Source organism: Phalacrocorax carbo, chromosome Z (genome assembly GCF_963921805.1).
Source record: "Phalacrocorax carbo chromosome Z, bPhaCar2.1, whole genome shotgun sequence".
Lineage (NCBI taxonomy): Eukaryota > Metazoa > Chordata > Aves > Suliformes > Phalacrocoracidae > Phalacrocorax > Phalacrocorax carbo.
The window spans coordinates 12,538,511-12,562,323 of record NC_087548.1 but is presented as its reverse complement, the minus strand read 5'-3'; the positions used below and the strand labels follow the sequence as shown (position 1 = coordinate 12,562,323).

The following is a 23,813-nucleotide window of genomic DNA, read 5'->3' as shown; positions in this document are numbered from 1 at the left end:
CTAAAGGGCAGCGGCCGCCGCGGCGGGCGGACCGCTTGGTGCGGCGCACCCGGAAGGGGCGGGCGGGTGCCGGTGGCGGCGCGGCGCGGCGCGGCGCGGTGCGGTGCGGTGCGGTGCGGTGCGGTGCGGGCGGCGGGGCGATGCTGGCGCGGGCGGCGTGGCGGGCCGGGCCCGGGCTCGGCCTCGGCCTGCTGCAGGTGGGGACGGGGGGTCCTGGGGGGCCGGGACGGGGGGCCGCGCTGTACGGGGCGTGGGTTGGCCGGGGGGACCCTGGTGGGGGGGGTGGTCCAGGCTGAGGGAAGCGGGGCTGAGGGGCTGGGCAGGGAGGACGGTTTTGGGGTGCGGGGAAATGCGTGGGGTGTAAGTGTGGGGGGATGTTGGGGGACCGAGGTGAAAGCTGAGGGGGGCTGGGTTTTGGGGGAGCGGACCTGGAAGGCGGCTGGAGGAAGGGCTGGGCAGGGTCGGGGGTACTGGGGTGCGGGGGTTGCGGAGGGGGCCAGGGGGCAAATGGGGGTGTGCGGGGGAGGGGCTGGGAGTGTTAGTGAGGGGGCGAGGAACGGGGGGCGTTAGTAGGGGGGTATTGAGGTCCGGCAGGGGGGAAAGTGGGTGCGGGGACTGTGTTTGGGGGGAGCGGGGCTGGGGGGTGAGTGGGTGTGTGGGGGTTAGGGAGGAGAGCTGCGGGAGGCAGGGGCTGCGGGGAGCGGAGTGAGGGACAGCCCGGGGGTCCCGATGGGGGCAGAAGGCTGCCAGGGCTGGGGAGGAACAGGCGGCTGAAGGGGGGTGAGCTGGGGTTAAGGTGGGGAAGAGGGGGTCTCACCGGGTTAGAGGAGGCTGAAGGGGGCAGAGGAGACCCCCCAGACACACCTTCCTTTCCCTCGCAGTGTCAGGGAGGCTTTATTCCTCCCAGCAGTGGGGATGTGAGGGAAGGGGAGATGCCGAGACAGCTCCAGTACAGGTGTGAGCCACCCTGGGCTCGAGGGGAAGGCTCTGACACACACGCTGGCCCTGCGGCCCAGCTCCCGGCCCTGCGGGGACAGCCCCTGTCCACTCATGGCGTGGGCTTGCTTGGGTGTCAGTGCTGTTTGCTGCCCTGGTGTATTAGAGACGCAAGCAGTGATCCCAGATGGGAGAGCAGGGGTGGTGCTGGGCTCCCAGGTGCTGGCAGCCTGTCTCCATTCCATTCCTTTTCCTTTCTCCAGCGCTCCCAGCAGCTGAAGCATTCGGTGTGGCTGGCCCCAGCACCGCGTCGCTTGAACTCCGGCCTGCCCATGAATATCGGGGTGCTCTTTGTGCCGCAGCAGGAGGCTTGGGTGGTGGAGAGGATGGGCAAGTTCCACCGAATCCTCGAGCCTGTAAGTGGTTGCTTTTGCCCCCTTCTGGATTCAGCAGGTTCCTAAAGCTGTAGCAAAACATGCCCTTTGCAAGAAGATTCAGGGAGCAATGTGCTTATTCTTCTGGATTGCAATCCTTTTGACTGTCTGTAGACTAATTTCCCTTGGTGGGTGTTAAAAGCACTGTGAAACTTGAATTCCCCCTGTGTGTAAAGCATGTTTGGTCTGCCTGCAGCATCTGCAGCTTGTAGCACACTTGGACTTCGTTTGCACAGCTCCTTCTAGTCTGGCTGAGCTCTCTGGCAGGGGGAAACCCAAGAGTATGGGGCTTAGCCATCTAATCCCACCCTTTCCCCAGGGTTTGAACTTCCTCATCCCTCTGCTGGATCGGATTCGTTATGTGCAAAGTCTCAAAGAAATCGTCATTAACGTCCCAGAGCAGTCAGCTGTCACCTTAGGTAAGGAACAGCTTCTGCATCCTGACCCTTTCCTTTCCCTGCATCTGGGGTGAGCATGGGGCAGCACGGGGAGGAGTGGAAATGTCTCAGGCTCCAGCACTCAGCCCTGTCCCTGGGACCCAGGCTTGGCCATACTCCCGGCGCTGTGAGCAGGAGAACCCCAGGAGGTCCCCTCTGCCCACTCAGGGCTGCAGCTGCCCCTTCTTGCTGGGTTGCACCTGGGCAGGAATCCATTCTTCAGATGTTTTCCTGTGTTGAACCACCAAAAAAATCTCTGTTTTTCTGTAAAAAATATTTCCAATCAGGTTAATGGACAGCTCTGTTTTAATACTAGAATTAAGCTTTTTGTTTTAGGTTTTATGCCCGTTGAGTCTTTATTTATGAAGATAACTACAGTATGAAATGTTTACTCTGGAGACCTGAGACTTCTAGTGTATTAAGAAGTCAAAATACAGTGTTTTCTAGGGAATGTCAATGTAATTTATACAAAGCCTTTCAGGTAAGGGGATCTGTTTTAGGCAGTCCCTCTTCTGTGCCGTGCTGTGACACCAGGAAGGAAGGGGATGACCATGCCTGGCTCTGGTAGTTCTGTCGGGGGAGAGGCATTTGCCATGTTATGTCTTTGCTGCTTCAGTAAACAGGATGTGTTGTTCTCTCCTGGCAGATAACGTCACCCTGCAGATCGACGGTGTGCTCTATCTACGGGTTATGGACCCCTACAAGGTACTGTCCCTGCTGCGCTGACATGTGGCCTGAGTCAAACCTGTAGCCTCCGCAGCTGTCCCCGGCATGGTCTGCATGTGCCGCGCTGCACAGCTGGCTGCCCTGGCAGCCCCTTGGGCACCGCTCGCCTGGCTCTGATGGCTCCCTTCTCCGCGTGACTTGTGCTTCGGCCTCTGCCCGCCTTGCTGCACCCTGTGAGGCAGGCAGGCTGAGCGCCCCAATTCCTGCTGAGGCTCTGGACTCCACTTTTCTTTGGCAGGGGTGTCTGTGGCAGGTTTCTCGTCTCCGTGTTTTTCTGCCCTGCCTTGTTTGGTGTTCCTCTTGGCACTGCCATTGACTGTTTTTTACTTCTGCTCTCCAGGCCAGCTACGGGGTGGAAGATCCTGAGTACGCAGTGACCCAGCTGGCCCAGACCACCATGAGATCTGAACTTGGCAAACTCTCCCTTGACAGAGTCTTCCGGGTGAGCTGGAGAGGCGGATCACGGAGCTGCCAGTGTCTCTCAAAACCCCAGGGCAGTGTGCAGGGCCTGGCTGATGTGCTCAACAGCAAAACTGGAAGGAATACTAATTAAGTTTGCTGATGACACAAAACTGGGAGGAGCTGTTCACACTCTTGAGGGCAGAGAGGCCATGCAGAGGGTTCTGAACAGACTGGAGAGCGGGGCAATCACCAACTGTATGAAGTTTAACAAGGGCAAGTGCCGGATTTTGCACCTAGGGCACGACAACCCTGGCTGTACATATGGACTGGGGAACGAGAGGCTGGGAAGCAGGTCTGCAGAGAGGGACTTGGGGGTTCTGGCTGACAGCAAGTTGAACGTGAGCCAACAGTGTGCCCTGGCAGCCAGGTGGCCAACTGCCCTGGGGTGCATCAAGCTCCGCATTGCAGCCGGTGGAGGGAGGTGATTGTCCCGCTCTGCTCTGCGCTGGTGCGGCCTCAGCTCGAGTGCTGGGTGCAGTTTTGGGCACCACAGTACATGAAGGATACAAAGCTACTAGAGTGGCCAGAGGAGGGCCACGAAGTTGGAGAAGGGTTTAGAGCGGAAGCCGTATGAGGAGCAGCTCAAGTCCCTTGGTTTGTTCAGCCTGGAGAAGAGGAGGCTGAGGACAGACCTCATCATGGACTGCAGCTTCCTCACAAAGGCAGGAGGAGGGGCAGGCACTCTGGTGACGAACAGTAGGACCGGAGGGAATGGCAGGAAGATGTGCCAGGGGAGGGTTAGGTTGGATATTAGGAAAAGGTTCTTCCCCCAGGGGGTGGTGGAGCACTGGAACAGGCTGCCAAGGGAGGCAGTCACAGCTCCAAGCCTGACGCTATTCAAGAAGCACTTGGACAACACCCTCAGAGACATGGTGTGAATTTGAGGTTGTCCTGTGCAGGGACAGGAGGTGGACTCGATGATCCTTTTGGGTCCCTTCCCACTCAGGACATTCCATGATTCTATGAAAACAGCTGCTGATTAGAGGACTTTTGGCTTCATTTTCAGTTGACCTGTTAGTGAATCCTTGGAAATGGGGCTTGTTTTGGGTTTTTTTGTTTTTGTTTTGGCTGACCTTGGCCCATGATGGGGAGCTGTCTGTTTCCTTCCGGAGCCCCGCCTCATGCTGAGCGCCTCTTTGCTCTCTGCCATTTCTTTTGTACCTCCCAGGAGCGGGAGTCCCTTAACGCCAACATCGTGGATGCCATCAACCAGGCTTCAGACTGCTGGGGCATCCGGTGTCTGCGCTATGAGATCAAGGACATCCACGTACCCCCACGTGTGAAGGAGTCCATGCAGATGCAGGTTTGTTACTCTGGGAGGGTGGTCTGGAAGAAGAGGGAAGTCTCCCCTCCTGCACCACACCATTGTTTTCTGTCCAGAGCTGGTAGTGCTAGCCTCTCCTGCAGTGAGGGAAGTCCATTGGCATTTCATCTGCAAACGTACAGCTATTGAATAAATAATTCCTGTCTTTATTTCGATGATGGTGGTGGTCCCTGCATGGTACACACATGCCCTGCCCAACTAATATTGGATGCCTGTACTCTTCACGGGGTTAAAAACTGGCTGGATAGCCAAGACCAGAGAGTTGTGGTGAATGGAGTTAAATCCAGTTGACAGCCAGTCACTAGTGGTATTCCCCAGGGCTCAGTGTTGGGGTCAGTTCTGTTTAATATCTTTATCAGTGATCTGATACAGGAGGAGAATCTCCATCCTTTACTGGATGTGGGGGGGAAACATGGTGACAAAGGATGAGAAAAAGGCCGAGGTACTTAATGCCTTCTTTGCCTCAGTCTTTAACAGTCAGACCAATTGTTCCCCAGGTACCCAGCGTCCCTGAGCTGGCAGACAGGGATGGGGAGCAGAATGAAGCCCCCGTAGTCCAAAGGAAAATGGTTAGTGACCTGCCACACCGCTCAGATGCACACAAGTCTCTGGGGCCAGATGGGATCCAACCAAGGGTACTGAGGGAGCTGGTGAAAGTGCTCACAAAGCCCCTTTCAATCCTTTATCAGCAGTCCTGGCTAACTGGGGAGGTCCCAGTTGACTGGAGGTTAGCAAATGTGACACCCATCTACAAGGGTCCAGTCAGCACAGGTTTATGAAAAGCAGGTTGTGCTTGACTAACCTGATGTTCTGTGACAAGGTGACCCGCTTAGTGGATGAGGGAAAGGCTGTGGATGTTGTCTGCCTAGAACTAGCAAAGCTTTTGTCACCATTTCCCACAGCATGCTTCTGGCAACTCATGTCTTGGACGAGCGTACGTTTTGCTAGGTTAAAAACTAGCTGGATGGCCAGGCTCAAAGAGTTGTGGTGAATGGAGTTAAATCCATTTGCTGGCCGGTTACAAGCGGTGTTCCCCAGGGCTCAGTACTGGGGCAAGTTCTCTTTGGTATCTTTATCAGTGATCTGGGCGAGGGTATCAAGGTCACCCTCAGTAAGTTTGCAGGTGACACCAAGTTGTGCAGGAGTGTTGATCTGCTCGAGGGCAGGAAGGCTCTGCAGAGGGATCTGGACAGGCTGGATCGATGGGCCAGGACCAATTGTATAAGGTTCAACAAGGCTCAGTGCTGGGTCCTGCACTTGGGTCACAGCAGCCCCAGGCAACGCTACAGGCTTGGGGAGGGGTGGCTGGGGAGCTGCTCAGCAGAGAAGGCCCTGGGGGTGCTGGCTGACAGCGGCTGAATGTGAGCCAGCAGTGTGCTCAGGTGGCCAAGGAGGCCAACAGCATCCTGGCTTGTATCAGCAATAGTGTGACCAGCAGGAGCAGGGCAGTGATCGTGCCCCTGTACTCGGCACTGGTGAGGCCGCACCTCGAATCGTGGGCCCATCAGGACAAGAAGGACTTTGAGGTGCTGGAGCGTGTCCAGAGAAGGGCAACGGAGCTGGGGCAGGGTCTGGAGAACAAGTCCTGTGAGGAGCAGCTGAGGGATCTGGGGTTGTTCAGCCTGGAGAAGAGGAAGCTGAGGGGAGACCTTATTGCTCTCTACAACTCCCTGTAAGGAGGTTGTAGCGAGGTGGACGTTGGTCTCTTCTCCCTAGTAACAAGTGATAGGATAAGAAGAAATGGCCTCAAGCTGCATCAGGGGAGGTTTAGATTGGATATTAGGAAAAATTTCTTCACTGAAGGAGTGGTCAGGCATTGGAACAGGCTCCCCAGAGAGGTGGTCGAGTCACCATCCTTGGGGGTGTTGAAAAAACATGTAGCTGTGGCATGTCAGGGCATGGTTTAGGAGGCCTGGGGGTGTTGCATTGATGGTTGGACTTGATCCTAGAGGTCTTTTCCAACCTTAATGATTGTGCGATTCTTTAAAATCCCTGCTAGGCTCTGTAGGAAGCAAATCCCAGTGCTGAAGGTCTCCCCTGGAGAAAAGCTGGGCGCCAGATCTCTGGGCTGGAAGGGAAAGAGAGGGAAATGTCGGATTTGGTGTGGACCAGGCTGTGGAGGGCTGTGCAGCCTGAGGAGCAGAACCAGTCCTCACCGGGGATCATGCGGTGTTGCGTAGCTGTGTTCTCATCCTCTGCTAAGCCGCACTTGCCCAGGCAGGATGCACGAGCGTGTCCTCACTGCTTGCCCCGTGGACGGGATTTCCTCAGCGCAGCTGTGGCAGGCTGCATCTGACCTGTATTTGCAGGTGGAGGCAGAGCGACGGAAACGGGCGATGGTGCTGGAGTCAGAGGGGACGCGGGAATCGGCCATCAATGTGGCTGAGGGACAGAAGCAGGCCCAGATCCTGGCATCAGAAGCTGAGAAGGCTGAACAAATCAACAAAGCTGCGGGTAAGGCCTTGGGCTAGAACTTGTGGGGTGTGGAGGTTGTGTAGCCCTCTTCACTGAGGGGCGATGCTCCCGGGGATAGACTGCATTGCGCTCTGTGGGCCAGGCTTCCTCAGGCATGCTGATCTGGAAGGCCTGCTGGGGCCCTCAGGCTGAGCTCCAGGTCGTGTCACAACCCCAAAGCCTGGGGCAGCAGGTGTTGTGTGGCAGAAGCATTTGCCACGCTGCTGGTGGGGAGGAGGGTTTGTCTGTGTGTTTTCTGGATTTGCTCCTTGCAAATGCTTTGTCACCGTTCTGATCGGCGTTCTGCTGTGGCTTGTTGCAGGAGAAGCCAACGCTGTGCTGGTCAAGGCCAGGGCCAAGGCAGAGGCAATTCAGCTCCTGGCAGCTGCTCTGGCACAGCAGGTGAGCCACAGCTCCGTGGGGCGGACACCGCTTTGGTGCTGGGGGCAGTAGAACCATGGCCAGGGTGGCACCTGGCTTTCTCTTGGACACTCCCTGGTGTCTTCAGCAGCAGTGAGCAAGGAGTTTTGCTGTCCTAGGGGCGGTGACTGGCCAGGGTGGGCTTGAAGAAGGGGCACGGGTGAGCTCTTGGTGGTATGTGACTCACTGCTGAGCCCTGTCCCTCTCTCCCCAGCATGGCAGTGCCGCTGCCTCTCTCTCTGTGGCAGAGCAGTATGTGAGCGCCTTCTCCAAGCTTGCCAAAGACTCCAACACCCTCCTGCTGCCCGCCAACACCGGTGATGTCACCAACATGGTTGCGCAGGTCAGTGTGGCCAGAGGGACCCTGTCCCTCGCCTGGGGGAAGCGAAGGCAGCTGCCCAGTGGGGCACAGTCCTCTCCTCCCCATGGCACTCTTGTTCTCTCCAGGCCCTGGGCATCTACACCACACTGACCAAGCCGCAAGCTGTGAAGACGCAGGAAGAGACGCCCCCAGCCCATGAGGAACCCCAGTCCCCCCCCACCCCGGTGCTTAAGGCAGAACAGGCCAGTTCCAGCTAGCAGGGCTGGAAGGATCCTGCGCCCTCACCCCAGGGCCTGCTGGCCATCCTGTCCTGCTGCACCCTGGCCCGGTCAGCTGCTCTTCTTCCCTTGGTCCTTCTTTTGTATTTGGATTTAAATGATGTAAAATAAATGGTACCAGTGCTGCTGCAGCACCTCCCCTGATGCTCAGGAGCCCAGCCCGTCACCCCACCGTCTGCTGCTGAGGGGGGAGCACCCCTCCTGAGTGGGAGCAGGTTCCTGACAGACTCCCCGGGGGTGTGCAGGAGAAGCCGGAGCACCCCTCTCCCAGGCTGGGGGGGGCACCCCCTCTCCAGGGACATGAGCTTCTATCATCAGCTCCCACTCGCTGGGGGGATCTTTTGTAGCGTGCTCCCCACAGCGCGCGCCGCACGGAGGGGAACGCCTCCGGAGATTGATTAACTAATTAGTTAATTAAAGCAAGGAATTAGAGGTGCTCGAGGAGGTGTGTGTCCCCTCAGCCTGCGGCAGCCCGGCGGCTCCTGGCCGGCAGGGGGCGCCGCCGCTCCCCAGCGCTCCGCGCGCCGCCGCTCTTGCCACGTGCGGCGCTTCCGGGGGGGGGGGGGAAACACCGGGACCGGGACGGTGGCGGCGGGCGGCCTTGGCCGCAGGTGGGCGGGGGGGCCCCGTGGGGGCGGGGCGGGGTGGGGTGGGGGGGGCTGTCCTGAGGGACCGGGAGGCGCTGGGGGGCGGGCGGGGCCGGGTGTGCCGTGGGGCCCGGGCCCGGTGCTGGCGGGCTGTCGCCGGGCCAGGGGGCGGGGGCCTGAGCCTACCTCTCCTTCCCCCCCGTAGGATGCAGCGGTGGCCGGTGCTGCTCTTCCTGGCCTGGGTGTGCTTTCTGTTTTATGCGGGTATCGGGCTCTTTACGAGCGGGTTTCTGCTGACCCGCATCGAGCTCGCCAGCAGCAGCTCCTGCTCAGACCCTCTCCTGCCGCCGGCCTGGGAGAGGCGAAACCTCCCGGCAGGCTCCTGCTGGGCGCCCCAGCGCTTTCCCAAGGCTGTGCTTGTCATCATCGATGCCCTCCGTTTCGAGTTTGCCCGCTTTAACGCGGCCAAGACCACCCCGCTGCCCTACGAGAACAAGCTGAGTTTCCTGCACCACCTGGTGACCTCTCAGCCCCGCCATGCCCGCCTCTACCGCTTCCGAGCCGATCCCCCCACCGCTACCATGCAGCGCATCAAGGGCCTCACCACCGGCTCGCTGCCCACCTTCATTGACGTGGGCAGCAACTTTGCCACCTACGCCATCCAGGAGGACAACCTGCTGGCGCAGCTGGCACAGAACGGTAGGTGACAGGGCACATGCAAACCACTGGTCAGCGTGCACATGGGGCCTTTTTTCTTTGCTCCGTGGGAAGGGAGCTGCTTATAAACACACACATCCTTGCTGGCTAGTTCTTTTGTCCTGCTCAGGTGACAGTCATCTCAGGCAGTGCTGTCATGCAGGCAGAGGTTCTCCATCTTGTACTGGGAGTAAGAAAGAGATGGGACCATGGCTTCATCTTTGTCATCTTCAAAGATGGCAAGAAAGCAGGTGAAAGTGGCCGTACTGATGGTGGCTGTCACAAGGTCACCACCAGGAACAGCCATGTGATGACAAGGGCAGTCAGTTGTGTGGCGTTTGCCTTTGGGTGAGACGAGGGAGGAGCTGGTGCCAGGTGTGCAGTGGGAGTGTTGCTCAGGTAGCAAGCCTGCCTGGCCAGCTGCCTGTGGCTGTCAGGCAGCGACTTCATCACATTTACTGCATAGTTTGGTGCTGCTGGGGTGTGCTTAGTGCAGCTGCAAAGGGCTTGTTAGGGTGGGATGATGGAGTAGAGAAAAGAGGACAGGACATGATCTTGTGTTACCCAAAGAGATTTCTTTCTAGGGCTCAGACTGGGACAAATACCAGTGCCTGGGATGAGGCAACGTGACTGGGTTGTCCGTTCCCCTGTATGTGAGCAAGGTGGGCAAAAGCAGTGAATCATGAGATGCAAAAAGCTGGTAGACCCTGCACCACAGCAGCAGCCCCTGAGGAAACAGTTCCCATGGGAGGCTCTGCAGAAACGTGGAGGGCTGGCTTGTGGCAGGCAGGACAAGCGGAGCAAGGGCAGAGGGAGTCCCTTTTGCTTTCTCTTTTCCGTGTATGAAAACCCACGGTGTTGTGTTTAAAGCCAGAGCACAGGACTCATTGCTTCTACTCAACTGCTGTCAGCAGCCACCTATTGCCTTTTGTTTTAGAGTGGGGCCACGGGCCTTGGCTGAGGGTTTGTCGGCTTTGCGCTGCACCTTCCGAGGTGCTGCGGTGGTACGGGTGGGCACCTGCCTGCTTCCTGGCCTCCTCAACCCATGGGCCTTTCTCCTGGGCTGATGTGGCAGAGGTCAACAGTAAGTCATGAGGTTGTGTGGGTGGGTTTGGTGGGGGTGGCACTTGTAGGCTTAGAAACAGGGCTGGCCGCTCCCCATATTCAAACTCATTTACAGCTAGATGGTGATTTTAATTTTACATCACTTTTGAGTGTGGGCTGGGGAGAAGCCAGTGCTCCAGAGCCTGACCTGGATCTGCCCAGGCTCTGTACACTAGTGCAGGTCACAGCATGACTCGGGTGGCTCTCATTAGTTCCTTTCTTGCTGCCTCAGGAAGGAGAGTGGTCTTCATGGGTGATGACACTTGGGAAGGACTCTTCCCAAAGAAGTTTTTCCGCTCGTATTTCTTCCCTTCTTTTAACGTGAAGGATCTTCATACTGTGGATGATGGGATCCTGCAGCATCTCTATCCAACTGGTAAGTAGCTCTTTCCCCAGGGCCTGGGTAACCCTTTATGTTGTGTGGGGGTCCTACTGCAAGTTTGGGGTAGGACTGAAACATTTTTTCTGTTATGGAGCAGCACTGGGCTGTCACACACTGCTGCCCAGGGATTACAGGGCTGTAGCTGGGTTTCCATAGATAAGCCAGCCTTTGGGGCCTGTAAAGTGTTTCTGTAAAAAAAAAAAAAAAGAATGTAGCTCAGTGGGACAAGGTTAGTCTTCTACATCTGTCCTAGAAACACGCTGCCAGGGTGGAGCAGAAGGAGCAGCTTAGCTTTGACACATGGCTGCCCGGGCAGGCAGACAGTGCTCTAGGAAATACCCAGCAGTGTAGCCAGGAGGCTGGAGCACAGCACTTCTCTCAGCAGAGTATCAGAGGCTCCCAGTCTTGGGACAGAGGTGAAGTGTGAGATGTATTTGTGAATTTTTGGTGATTTCGTACTCCTCCCTGCGGTCCTAGGACTGAGGGGAGTACTCTTTGCTTTATCTTTCTACAAATCTAAGTAAATCAAGGCCTTTCATGGGGAAGTTCTTGTGCCTTGTGGGGGAGCTGCAGCTCATCATTTAACTCTAAATATGTTGGTTTTCATGTGAAGCAGAGGGGAGAGGCCAGGGTAAGTTTTCTAGTGAGGGGCAGTGTTGGTGCGCCATGCCCATGTCCTGGGTGGGACGCAGAGAGGCTCATTGATGAGTCTGACCTGAAATACCTCCATGGAAGGACTGGAGTTCTGGGTTCTTTTCCTGAGCACCCCTGTGCTATAGCTCCATTTATGGCAATTTGAGTTAAGAGTGTTTCGAGGTGACTTGGGTGACATGGGGCTGTTCCTCTCCTGAGGGGTGGTGAACAAAAACCATGGATACTGGGGCGTCAAGCTCCCTGCAGCATTGCGCCCAGCCAGCCGCAGACGAAGAGCATGCCTCTGCTAAAACCTGCATCCATCTACTTTTGAACTGGGAGTGACGCTGGCAGGAGGGGAAGAATCAGCAGTTTCCAGAGGCAAACGGAAAGCTCTGGCAGGAGGATCCAGGCATAAAGCCTGTGCCTGAATCCCAGGTTTGTATGTGATAAGGCTGCTCTTGTTCTGCAGTGGACAGTGGTGAATGGGACGTGCTGATTGCTCACTTCCTCGGCGTGGACCACTGTGGGCACAAACATGGACCTGACCACCCTGAAATGGCTAAGAAGCTCACCCAGATGAATGAGATGCTCAGGTGATTGGTGTGGTGGTGGGGGGATTGCCAGCTGGCCTCTTCCTTCAGCAAGGCTGGTGGGGTTTTCCCAGGGAATTTACAGAGGCAGAGAGCAACAGGGAACGCTTACTGTGCCGATTAACGCAGAGAACAGCTTTGGCCAGCAGCAGCTGAAACCCCAGCTATGGGGCAGTCTTGGTTGCATAGATACATGTTCACGAGAGGCTTGGTGTCAGAGGAAAGGCTGTCTTCAGGCCTTGGAGCCTTGGTGCTCAACTAGGTGGTGATGCAGCTGGAGCACAGCTGAGCCTTGCTCTCCCCATCTTTAAAATGGAGATTGTTGCACTGAGGTTTGGCTAACGTGTGAGAAGCACTTGGTGAACCCTGGCTCGGGAATGCTGCATTTGCTGCACGGGCCTGTGAGCTGTGGCTTTGTGTCAGAGGACAGAATGGAATCCAGAAATGCTCATTCTGCAGCCGTGCCTCAGCCCAAAATGCTGCAGCTTTGCACTCTTAGGGCTGCCTTCATTTTTGCTGCTGGAAGGAGTGGATAACTTGCCCAGCTGCAAGTTGTCTGAGAGTGTGGTACATATTGTGTCACACCTACTGCATCTTCCAGGGACAAATCCCCTCTTTTTTCCTTAAAAGCAGGAGATTGCTCACACAGTGTGAAACAATATACAAGACCCAAATAGAAGCAGCCTAAAATTTGTTACTGTTGGGAACCTTTCTTCTGAACTGTGTTTTGTTAGGGTCTCTGAAGGCACTCAGGAACCAGCCACCCTTCGCTAAGGACCTAAGGAAGAGCAGTCCACTCTGTCTCAGGGCTCTGAATTTCAGTTCAGTTTTAAAGCATCTGTTGTCCTGGTCCCTGGGTTAGTTGCTACAGCTCTGTGTCAGCACTTAGTTTTACTCAGATCCTTTTGTGTGCTTCACCTCTGCCATGCTGGCAGGCTTGTGGGGGAACATGTCGTCTCCCACCTGGGCTACCCAGGACCCTGCCCAGGTAGGGGTTGACCTTCCTTACCCTGGGTGACAGGTCCTTGGTGGATCACCTGGGGAACGACACCCTTCTTCTGGTGGCTGGGGACCATGGCATGACAGAGACCGGAGACCATGGTGGTGACAGCGAGAAGGAAGTGAATGCAGCTCTGTTTGTGTACAGCAAAACACCCCTATTTGGCACTGGCCCTCCAGAGGTGAGAAGAAGCTGATCCTTAGCTACCACTGCCTGAGGTGGCATCCGGGGTGAAAACTGCATCCTGGTTTTACAGAGAGTAACAGTTTGATTGGGATTGTTTAGATTGAGAGGGTTGGGGAGTCTGTCACCTTTCCCAAGGAAGAATGGAAATGCTGACATGGGATGCAGGTAACCAAACTGTTTGGGACCCATCTTCAGGCCCCTCCAGCTGTGAGGGTTGTCTGAGTGGGGACAGGTGAGCTGTTAGAGAGCCAGGGCCAGAACCAAGGACCTGCAGCTCCCAGCAGGCATCCTCCCCACCACAGGGCACTCAGGGAGGACAGAGCTGTGCCTCTGCCTTGCCCTGTGTTTTTCCCCCTTCCTGGCTTCCCCGCATTCCCCTCTGAACAGGGATGTCTTCCCCACTGTCCTGTAGCCTGAGCAAAAAGCCATGTTACTGTGTTCTTTCCGAATTTCCAATTCCTCCCCATCTCTCCAGGAGCCTGAGGCCATTCCCCAGGTGAACCTGGTGCCCACTGTGGCCCTGCTGCTGGGTGTGCCCATCCCTTACAGTAACATTGGGGAGGTGATGGCAGAGCTGTTCTCCGGGGACGGTGATGCTGTGTCTGCAGCCTTGCAGCAGCTCTCGGTCTATCACATCAACGCCAAGCAGGTACGGCGTCCCCATTGAACTAGAGAGGAGAAGGAATGGCTTCTTAAGCACATGCCTCTTCTGTTTGGTGGAGGTGGGGCGGCAACGTGGGGTTGTCTTCGCGGGGAGTGTATTTTGGAGAGTTACCTCCTTACAGTGTTTGCTCCAGTAAAAGGTGGCACCGTTTTCCCAAAAAAGAAATGAGGGATACCTGTTCAGTGCTCTGTGGTGAGTGCCGTAGTGTGGAAAATACTGTCGGGGAAGGTGGCGTTCACTTTAGGGTGAGGGTTGGTCCCAGGTGGTCAGAGGTGGATTTAGTTATTGGGGAGGCTGGTTCCTCAGGGCTGAAGATGACTAGGGGCAAGTTTTGTTAATGTTTTGATGCTACTTCAGTTTTGGAGGAGAAACTGTGAGCTAAAAAGCTATTCTAAGTCAGTGATGGAAGGAAAACAGTAATGAAGGATTGAACACAAATGCCACGTAGCAGGTGACAGTAAAGTGGGATAAAGAAGAAGCAGTTTACACCTAGTGCAATGAAATAAAGAATCCCAACAGCTGAGTGACAAAATTTGTATGAAAGTGACTATACCAGGCATAAAAGGAGCCCAGGCAACAGAGCAGGCCATGTGCCAGGGCAAGCCAAAGCCTCTATGGAGGATATGAGGGCTGTCTGTTGTGGCTCTTGGCATGCTACAGATCCAGATTTGCTGCACGTTTCACAAGGCATGTGTCTTAGCTAAGTGCCGGCCTGCCTTTGAGGGACCCCCAGATTGCTGGGAGCACAGGAATAACTCCTCCAGCCCCCAGTCAAACCTGCTGTACCCTGGGGTTCTCAAGGAAGAAGGCAAACCAGACCAGGTCCTGTTTTAGGCCCAGTTGTCTGGAAGCAACCCATGATGTGCCAGTTGGAGGCCATTGGTGCAAGTCAGTGAGGAGCTGGAGAGGATACGACTGCTGACGGGAAGGCAAAAATGTCCAGCCTCTGCTGTGTATTTATAGAGCAGCAGAGTGCTCTGTCATTTAAAGACGATAGTGTATGTTACTGTCCATTAGTCACTGAGGATATCGATCATCATCTATTAGGAATTAGTGTTATCCAGTCCTGCCTGTTTAAATATTTGCACTCATAAATATTTGTCTAATTTTTCTTCCTCATTGAGGAAGTTTCTAGCTTGATCACACTGATGTTGAAGAAGGTTTTGTATACCAGGGAGGTCATGCAGGCCTGGGTGAGGTCTGGTGCCTATGTTTGCCATTCATGGACAGGGGCAGCCTGATTCTGCCTGTGCTCTGAGGCGACTGGAAGGCATGTGAAAGTATCGGTGTGTTTCAGGGCTTGAGCAGATCTATGCTGCTGGGCAGCTGGGTGTTTGTATGGGTGCTCTGCCCTGGTAATGCCCTCGTAAGACATTTTTTATGACTCTGGGATCATAGCTGCCTCCGTTCCTGTCCTCTTGAAGTAGCAAGCAGAATTGAGCGCTCCTTAGCCTGTGGTACAGTGGGTTAATGTGTCTATACTGAAGCAGAGGGAGCGGTTTGATTTGATTTAATTTGATGTCTGTCCTCAGACAAACAATGTAAAAGTCGACATCACCTGCAGATTAATAGCTTGCAATGACTCAATGTGCTGGGGGAAGTCTGCCTTATTGCTGCCAAAGACTCCCATAAAAGCCCTTAAGTGATGCACAGTGTTACCAGAGGTGCACCTGCAGATGAAGAACGGAGAGGATTCAGTGTGGCTGTCGGGTTGTATGTGGCACTTGAGAGGGATGTCACTTTGGCAGGAGGATTGTGTTTCCTGCCAGTCACATCCTGAATTTGGGTGACCAGCCCTGGGTGATGTGGCTGAGGACGGCTCTGTCCTGGCAGGGGTTTGCAGATGGGGGCTGTTTCTGTTCTGAAGGGCTGAGTGAGGAAGATGCCAGTGAATCCCCTTCCTGGTGGTCCCAGTGCCGCTGTCTGACCCTTTGTCCCCTCTCCCGTAGGTGGACCGTTTCCTGCACTCCTACTCGCTGGTGGCTCAAGACCTGCCAGCAGAGCAGCTCCAGCGCCTGCAGGAGCTCTACTCCAGTGCTGTGGAGGAGCACATTTGGCTCTTGGCCCAGGTGCAGGGAGCGACGCTGGTGCCTCCAGAGCTGGAGTCTAGGCTTGGAAGCCTCATTGGCCGCTTCCAGCTCTACCTACGGGAGGCAAGGGCTATGTGCACCCAGACCTGGGCCCGCTTCGATCCCCTGCGTATGGTGGGGGGCTGCACCCTCATCGCTGCTTCCTGCTTGCTCTGCTACGTGACCTCAGAGCTGGCTGCAGCGTCGGACTCTTTCTATCGCAGCTGCCTCCTGTACCCACTGCTTTGGGGTGTGGTCGTGGCTGTTCTGCTTGGGCTGGCCCGTGTGTTCACCCAGGAGGGGCTGGATCTCCTCCTGGTGTCATCATGGGCAGCCGCAGCTTCTCTGCTGGGTTTTTTCTGGCACTGGTGGGGCCGGCATCCCAAGCGAGCCCGTTTGGCGGGCAGTCAGCCACCTTTGGCCAGTGTTGGCCTGAGGCAGAGGCTGCGAGCATGGCTGGGGCTGGCATTCCCCATGGGCATTCTCCTCTTCCGCTGTGGAGCTATGTTCTCTGATAGTTTTGTGGTGGCCGAGGCCCGGGTGGCCCCATTCCTGCTGGCCTCACTGGTGACGTTGCTAGTAGGGAAGCTCCACTGGGATGGTCGCCTGACTGTGCCAGAAGGCCCCAAGCAGCAGTTTCTTGGCTTTTCTTCTTACCGGAGGGAGATCTGGTACCTGTTGTGCTTTGTGGCCATGCTCTTGGTCTGCGTGCGCCTCTCCGGTTTCTTCCACCAGTGCCGTGAAGAAATCCCCCAGTGCCGGCCCTCTCTTTTCCTCTCCCCCCTTGCCAGTCTGAGAAACACACGGGCCAAGAACCTCTTCTACCTCCTGTGTGTGGCCTTGCTGGCTGGGCTGGCCTATGCAGTGCGGAGCTGGCTGCGACACTACGGCAACCTGAACAGCTCAGACCCCCTTGTGCTCTTTGTGCGCTGGGGTTTCCCGCTGGTGGTCCTCTGCATTGCCTGCTACTGGGCTGTTGCCTCCAGCGCTGAGGACTCTCTCGGCAAGCTGCAGGAGCTGGTGCAGGTGGCAGTTGTTGCCTTCCCATGGGCTGTCTACGGGCTAGCGTCCGTGGGGCTGCTGCTCCTGCTGTGCAATCCCATGACGGTGTTCGCAAAGGACACACGGGAGTCGGCAGGATCCATCGTCACTCCCTCCCTGGGGGTTCCCAGCTCTGAAGTTGACTTCCTCCACGTCATCCCTCAGATCTACAAGAGGATGCAGGAGTCTCAGAAGAGCCGCCTGGAGCGGGGCAGCTGCAAGGCTGCTGTCGCAGCGTATGGGCTGGGCAGTGTCTACTCGGCAGCCCTGGTCATAGCGCTCACTCTGCTGGCCTTCCTCTTGATGCTTCTGCACAGTGAGCGATTGAGTCTTGCCTTCCTTCTCCTCTTCCTGGAGGCCTTCATGCTGCTGCACATCCACACTCGTGCCAGAGGCCTTGCTGGAGACACTGGTGAGTCAGGGCTCAGTAGAGCATCCTCCCAATGTGCGACCTGGGCCCTATCTGCAGCAACCTTGTCTTATTTCCAGTGGGAGAAGCAGAGCCCAGTCTCTGCTCTTGGTGGAGCAGTGATCCTCAGAGGATCCTCCTAGCTTTTTTAGAGCTGCTTAAATCCCCTAATAGAAGAGAGATGTGTGCAGCAGGGATGCAATGTGGGAGGAGGAGGAGTCCCTTGTGTCAGGGAAGGGGGCTCTACGTCCATCCCTCCTCCCCAGGATACAAGCAGCCACTGAACCACACTGCTGCTGGCAGAGTCCAGTAGCAGAACAGGCAGCAGAGGGAATGCCTGGCCCCTCGCCATGTCCTCTGGTGGGAGCGTGACTGGTTTCTGTCTGTCAGAAGAGAACGTGGAAATGGAATCTGGAAGATAACCCAATAGGCTTTTTTTGACTGTGGATTTGTCTTGTTCACAATGTTGATCTGTCTTTCTCTCTCTCTCTCTCTTTTTAAAAATCTCTCAGAGCCTTTTTCGGTGCCCTGGTATGCAGTCATCTCCTGGCTCCTTGCTGCTTCCCAGTTCTTCTATTCCACAGGCCACCAGCCCATCTTCCCGGCCATCCACTGGAATGCAGCTTTTGTGGGCTTCCACCTTGACCACAGCACAAACTTCCTGCCTGCTGTCCTGGTGGGCGCCAACACCTTTGCCTCCCATATCCTCTTTGCAGGTAAATCAATTTCTTCCTGGGCTGTTGAGCCTGAGCAGACATGGCTCACTGCTTTGCCTTGTCTGGAGGCCTGCAGGCTGAGCACGAGGCGATAAAGGCTCCAGCACCAGCTGAACAGCAGCATCCTCGCTGTCCCCTTCTGGGGCCACAGAGCTGCCCGTGGCCTGCAGCCTCCATGCAGTTGTGCCTGACCAGCAAACTGGAGCTGGGGTATATGCATCCTGCACATCCAGGCCATGATGGCAGAGCCTAGACTGCTCCTCACCTCCTGGGCTCTGGTAACTTCATGTGCCTTTGTCCTTGAGGTAGTCGGCTGCCCTCTGCTCCTGCTTTGGCCTTTTGTGTGTGAGATGCCCAGCTTGCAGAAGAGGAAGCCCAAGAAGGAGCCCCGGGATGAGCTGCAGGAGGTGGAGGAGCATATGATGGAGATGAGGCTGAGGGAGTCCCCAGAGAAGTTCTCCAACGCTCTGCTGCAGCTGGGGCTGAAGTATCTCTTTGTCCTTGGGACACAGGTACGGGCAGAGGCGGGATGGCTGTGGAGAAAGCTGTCCAAGAGGAAATTGGTGTGCTGTGAGAACCATGGGGCACTCTGATGAGAGAAAGGGGTAAGCCAGGACACAGGCAAGCCAAGGGGTGATATGTCTGCTTGGAAGAGCAGCTGCAGAGGTCCTCTACTCAGCCATGCCATTTGCTCTGTGCTTTGGGAAGGGCTCCGGCAGGGAAGCTCCATATGGATTAGGCTGCTTTTCATACCCATCTGTGCAGAGTGGTAACGTCTGTTCAGAAACTACAGGGTTGTGATCCTGCTCCCCCTCTTCCTGACCATGCCTATCTATTTTGCATCAGCTCTGGTTTTCATTTGATTGTGTGCTATGGTGATACAGGGAGCCGAACACCAGAAATTTAATCCCATGAAAGAAGCAATTAGTTTTCAGGGGTTTAGCCCACCATTCATTCTCCCATGTGGTCAGACCAGGGGCAGTGCAATGGAGGGGGCAGGCCCTGCAGCAGGAGGGCGGGAGTGCCCCTCTCAGTGAAATACTTGGTCAGGTTAGCCACAGTGTGAGCCTGCCTCTGTCCTGCCCCAGCCTGGCCCCGGGGGAGCCTGTGTGTACCCCAAGCCACTTGTGTTTCCTGACTTGAGGACACAAGGGAAGGGAATCTTCTTTGGGTTGCTTGTTTCTGGTGTGCGCTGTACCAGCTGCCCAGGTGTGTGCAGTGTAGTACCACCTTCAGATGTGAACCTGGTGCCCAGGAGGTCACTCCAGAGTCACTTGTAACTTGTTTTTCCTGATCTCCCTGCAGCTTCTGGCCTGTGTTTGTGCAGCTATGATCCTCAGGAGGCACCTCATGGTCTGGAAGGTCTTTGCCCCAAAGTAAGTCCCAGGAGTTGCTCTGATGCTGCGTTAGGTCTCATATCCCTGACACCTAGACAAGAGTTCATAGGCAGTGGTGTTGGAGAAGACCTTGTGGTTGATCTTCTGACTTCTTACCTAGCAGAGGCTGGTGGACTGTCCTTAACTAATTCCTGCTTCAAGTTCAAAAGCCGGACTTGAGCTAAAGCCTAGAAATTTCTCCTTATCTTGATTTCCAAGAACACACAGAGCCTACCTGGAAGCTAAGAATAATCAGGGGAGAGAACCAAAGGTAGGGATACCAGACCAGAAATGGTAAACTAGCAAACCTTTGGGCTAGTAGGAGTGTGGCGTGGCCTTGGCCTCTGAGGGTTCCAGTATCTCACCTGGGTGTTGTCCTGAATGGCCTCAAAGCAGAGGCATGCTTGGCTTCCAGGTTGCAGGCAGCAGCTGCTGGGGAGTGAACATAATTTAGGTTTTTAGGATGTGGGGTGCTACCAGCCTCTCACTGCCAGGAAAATCAGACTGCTGGGAGTGAGGGCAGCAGCCTGTCTTTGCAGGCATGCTGGCTGTGAGATCCTTACTGCATCTGTTGTGTCTGCAGGTTCCTCTTTGAGTCGCTGGGCTTTGTGGTGAGCAGCATCTGCCTCCTTCTGGGGATCTCCCTGGTGATGCGTGTGGACTGTGCTGTCAGCACCTGGTTCAGCCAGCTTCAGCTCAGGTAGCGTCAGAGGTGTGGGGAACCTGACCTGCTTGTCAGCCGAGGCTGTGGTTGTCTCCCTGCCCCTCTGGTGCCAGGAGGGTTACACGAGCCACCAGCAGCAAGTGCCTGCCGACAGCAGTCGGGGATTATCCCCAGCTCCCTGCCTCAGCCCTGCACAAAAGGACTGGAGCCAACTCTTCCCTGCTTATTGCGATGGTGTTTCTCAGCAGGGGAGGTCAGAGCTCTCGCTGGGCGCCTGTTGGCAGCGGGAGAAGTCTGCTGCAGGAACCCAAGAAGTAAGAGTCCTGAAGTGCTCCTCTGGAGAAACACCAACCAGGGGTCTTGCTGCTACTTCCCTGACAACTGTCCCTGCTGTGCAGCTGGTCAGCTTCAGTGGCCAGCAAGGCATCACCCTGGCTGTGCAGAGACAGTGACCCACAGGAAGGGGCCTGCTGAGGAGGGGAGGTCCCGCAGTCACCGCTTCTCTTTGGATGTTCAGTTTTCCTGCAGGAATCAAAGTGCACACAGTTACGCGTACAGATTGTTCCTGGGGTCTTGGTGGCAGCTGCTCCTCTGTAAAGTCAGTTGGCTGCTCTGTAGTGAGGCCCCTCTTGCCCTACGCTCCCATTTTCCTGGTCTTCCTCAGCCCTGCAACAGGCAGTGAGGAGCACTGTGCTGCCTCATGCAGCCTGAAGCAGACTTAGGTTGTTGGGGGTGGGTGCAGGGAGAGCTCTGTCCGTGACCAAGAAACTCTCTACCCAGGGTCTTGGCCTGTTGCTGTCCCCTTGGGCTGGGCCACAGCAGCCAAGGCCCCCATCTCTCCCTGAGCGTGTGCTGCCAGGTGCCGGCTGTTGGTTGTGAACAGTTGAGATGCAGCGGGTTGAGGTGCAGCAGGGTGTAGTGACAGAGCGTTGGCTCATCCCTGTATCAGATTTGGTCAGGAGGAGAGAGGAGTCTGGAGTAGCTGTCCCAACTGCAGGATTGGCCTTGGTGTGAACTCTGGTGCCTGGGAAGAGCTGCTTGAAAGCCCTGAGCAGGTGACAGGTCTTCTGGGAGGCGGCTTAACCCACCGGTGTCTGTGTATGTGCTGGGGTTTTGTCACCCTGCAGGGTCCCCAGGCACTGCAGCAGATGGCATCTGTGATTCCACACTTGGTACTTGTCTCCCTCTTGGCCTTGGTGTTCTCTGTGGGACTTCATGCCGCAAGTGAGCTACCCCAAACCCACCCTTGACTGCTCACAGTCAGGAGACATTATATTTCCTTCTTCATGGGCAGAGGTGGAGGACAGCGACCACGGTGCCTGGCCACATCCCAGCTACATTTCCCCTGCAGTTTCAATGGGAGCTGGTATTCCTTAGTGCTCTGAAGCACTCTGTGGCATTACTTGGTGCTGTGAAACCTTTCGTCTCTTCCCCCTCCAGAGAGAGCTGAGGACTGCTTGCCTGGGATTCCTGTACTGATTTTTGTTCTGATTCCATTTGTTTTTTAACTCATACACCATGACTGACCCTGTTTGAGTTCCTAGCTGAAGACTGCTAGCTAACTCCAGGCTCTTCCTCTCCTCTGCCCTGGAAAGTCCCAGGGAAAGTGTCACCTCTCATCACTTCAGTTCTTGCCGTTAATGCCCGAGTGCCCAGGCACTGTGGAAAATGGCTCTTGAGGGCAGGTTTAGTTTTGTGTTTTACCTCTGCAAAACGCTTGCTCAGGTGTTAGGGTGCAAGTCCAGGAAGGCTTATACTGCTCTAATTTTGGGTTTCTTTTGCCTGGCCTCGTCCTGACCTGCTGGCTGTTCTCTCCCACCTCAGCCTCACGTCTCCCCTGCATGGTGGGCCTGTCCTGCTTAATTTCACCCAACAGAGCCAGGGACCGGATTGTAGCCGGCATGACCCCAGGGCTCCCTCACTGCCTGGATGCATGCACACCAGTGCTAACACAAAGTGAGGGAAGCAGCGTGCAGTGGGGGAAGCGGAGGGGGCAGGAATGGATCAGCCCACAATGAGATGGGCTTAAGCAGTCCCACCTTTAAAAAGGTTTCATGCTGTATTTGCAACTCCTTGGTGGCCAGGCGGTTCTTGGTGCTGAGGGGGCTATGCTGATGGGTGAGGGGTGCATCAGTGCAGAGAGGAGGAAAGGGATGGAGGGAGCAGCTACCCAGTTAATTTTCATTTAACGTGAGGTCAGTCTAGATAACGCATGTTGCTAAACCCCAAGGCTGGAGCCAAAACAAATCTTGTTGTAACCTCATAACCCGGTGAGAAGCTTGCTGCCTGAACATATTTGTGCTGGCAGAAATCCTTATGGTCACTAGTGCTGTAGAACTGGCCCCTGACATCCCCACAGCTGCCACCCAGGCCCCTGGGATTCCTTCTTGCCCATCTCTGGGTCTAGTTCCTCTTTCGATGGTCACATAACGCTGCTGAGCCTTCCCATGCCCATTGTTCAGTTGGAGTGCTCAGCTGGTGCTTGGGCATCCTCTCCTCATCCCTCCATGTCACCTTCCTCCTGGGGCTGGAGGCTTGGGCAGAGCAGAGAGGACAGTGGAGCTGCAGCACCATGAAAACGTGCACACTTATCTTGCCAGAGAGCAAAGAAAACTTGCAGTAACAAAGCTGTAAATGCATTCTTGTCACTGCAGAGATGCCAAGGAGTGCTAGCTGCTCGGCCAAGGCAGACTGGCTACTACACCAAAGAATTCAGATTCAAGAAGATGAGTTTTATAAGATCTGGGGAAGCTCTTGCTTTCTGTCATTGACTTTTTCAGTCTTTGCCAGCCTTCCCTAGCTGCCCTCAAGCTGATTGTTTGGCTGCCCTTCTCCTGACTATAACGGGGATGACAGAGTTGATGTTGGTCCAAGGCCTGGACACGCTGCAGATGCTAAAAGCGGATGCGGCTGTGTTTGCGATTTAAAACCCTGAGGAGTGCCCACTGGTCCAAACCAAGGCTCTTTGGGAAGCCTGATGTGCTGGGCGCAGGCTCTGTCCTACATCCCCTTGCAGAGATCATCCCCGGAGCCTGCTGGGTCTCTCCTGGAGCAGTTATCCCAAGCAGTTCCTTTCTGGTCCCTATGTCCGTTGGCTGAGCGTGATGGGGACGTGCCATCCCCAGCGTGCTCAGCGGAGGGGTTTCCACCCTGCGCTCCACAAAGCTGCTGCACTGTTGGCTTTTGGAGGCATCATGCATGTGCTCCTTGGCAGGGCTAGAGTGGGCAGTGCCCTCTCCCTCCCCGAGCTTGACTAGATGTGCCAGGCGGCTTGGAGCGAGATTGTTGTTTTATGTTTTGTTATTGACCTCTCTGTGCCTCAGTACCCCATTTGGGAAAAAAAAAAAAAGGGGGTGGACCCAGTTCTGGAAAGTAATTGGGGAGCTCTGCACGCAGCGTGGTGCTAGCTTTCCTGCGTATCTCAGCCGTTAACGCTTTTGTCCCCATTCAGCAGCTAGATTGGAAAGGTGGAAGTGATGCTTGAACCTCTGCTAGGAAGTAGAGCCTTTTTGCTTCAAAAAAAGAAACCCCAAAAAACCCCAAAACAGGCAAGTTGGCAGTACTCATTCACCTGACAGGTTCAGCTCCAGCCCCCTGTGGTCCTGGGGGCCAGTGCCTTCTCTTGCAGCGCTGGCGCGCCGCTGACCTGTCTCACTGTGGGCTGTGCTGCAGCCGGGGAGGGGTCCCTTCCGTATTAAATGGCTTGTTAATTAATCGGTGACGGGTGGAGATTTGCTCTCAGAGGGTTGTCAAGAGGCTCTGGGCGGCTGCGAAACGGATATTTGCAAATAAAGCGGTGAGATCCAAGGCGGGCGGTGGTCGTCTCCTTCTTCGCGCCCCCGGGGCGGGACCCCCCACGGCCGGGGTCTCTTCGGCGGCAGCTCCGCCCAGCGCCGAGGC

General features: G+C 55.7%; 2 protein-coding genes across 3 annotated transcripts; both read left to right on the top strand.

Annotated features, from left to right (window-relative positions):
• The first annotated feature begins 43 nt into the window (after positions 1-43).
• STOML2 (stomatin like 2) lies at positions 44-7,924 on the top strand. The gene is made up of 10 exons (XM_064438023.1): positions 44-197; positions 1,200-1,352; positions 1,690-1,789; positions 2,454-2,512; positions 2,874-2,975; positions 4,164-4,298; positions 6,629-6,773; positions 7,096-7,175; positions 7,408-7,536; positions 7,641-7,924. The coding sequence occupies exons 1-10, from the start codon at positions 141-143 to the stop codon at positions 7,770-7,772; spliced, it is 1,092 nt and encodes a 363-aa protein (XP_064294093.1). The 5' UTR covers positions 44-140; the 3' UTR covers positions 7,773-7,924.
• Positions 7,925-8,324: 400 nt separating this feature from the next.
• Positions 8,325-23,720, top strand: PIGO (phosphatidylinositol glycan anchor biosynthesis class O). 2 transcript variants are annotated; one of them, XM_064438409.1, is made up of 12 exons: positions 8,325-8,404; positions 8,586-9,079; positions 10,413-10,556; positions 11,668-11,791; positions 12,810-12,969; positions 13,450-13,623; positions 15,588-17,160; positions 17,670-17,873; positions 18,183-18,385; positions 19,179-19,249; positions 19,833-19,949; positions 20,162-23,720. In XM_064438409.1, the coding sequence occupies exons 2-12, from the start codon at positions 8,587-8,589 to the stop codon at positions 20,229-20,231; spliced, it is 3,333 nt and encodes a 1,110-aa protein (XP_064294479.1). In that variant the 5' UTR covers positions 8,325-8,404; position 8,586; the 3' UTR covers positions 20,232-23,720. The 2 variants fall into 2 exon arrangements, with proteins under 2 accessions (XP_064294479.1, XP_064294480.1); XM_064438410.1 differs by lacking the exons at positions 18,183-18,385; positions 19,833-19,949; positions 20,162-23,720 and adding an exon at positions 18,386-18,478 and having other exon boundaries at positions 19,179-19,251.
• Positions 23,721-23,813: the final 93 nt, after the last annotated feature.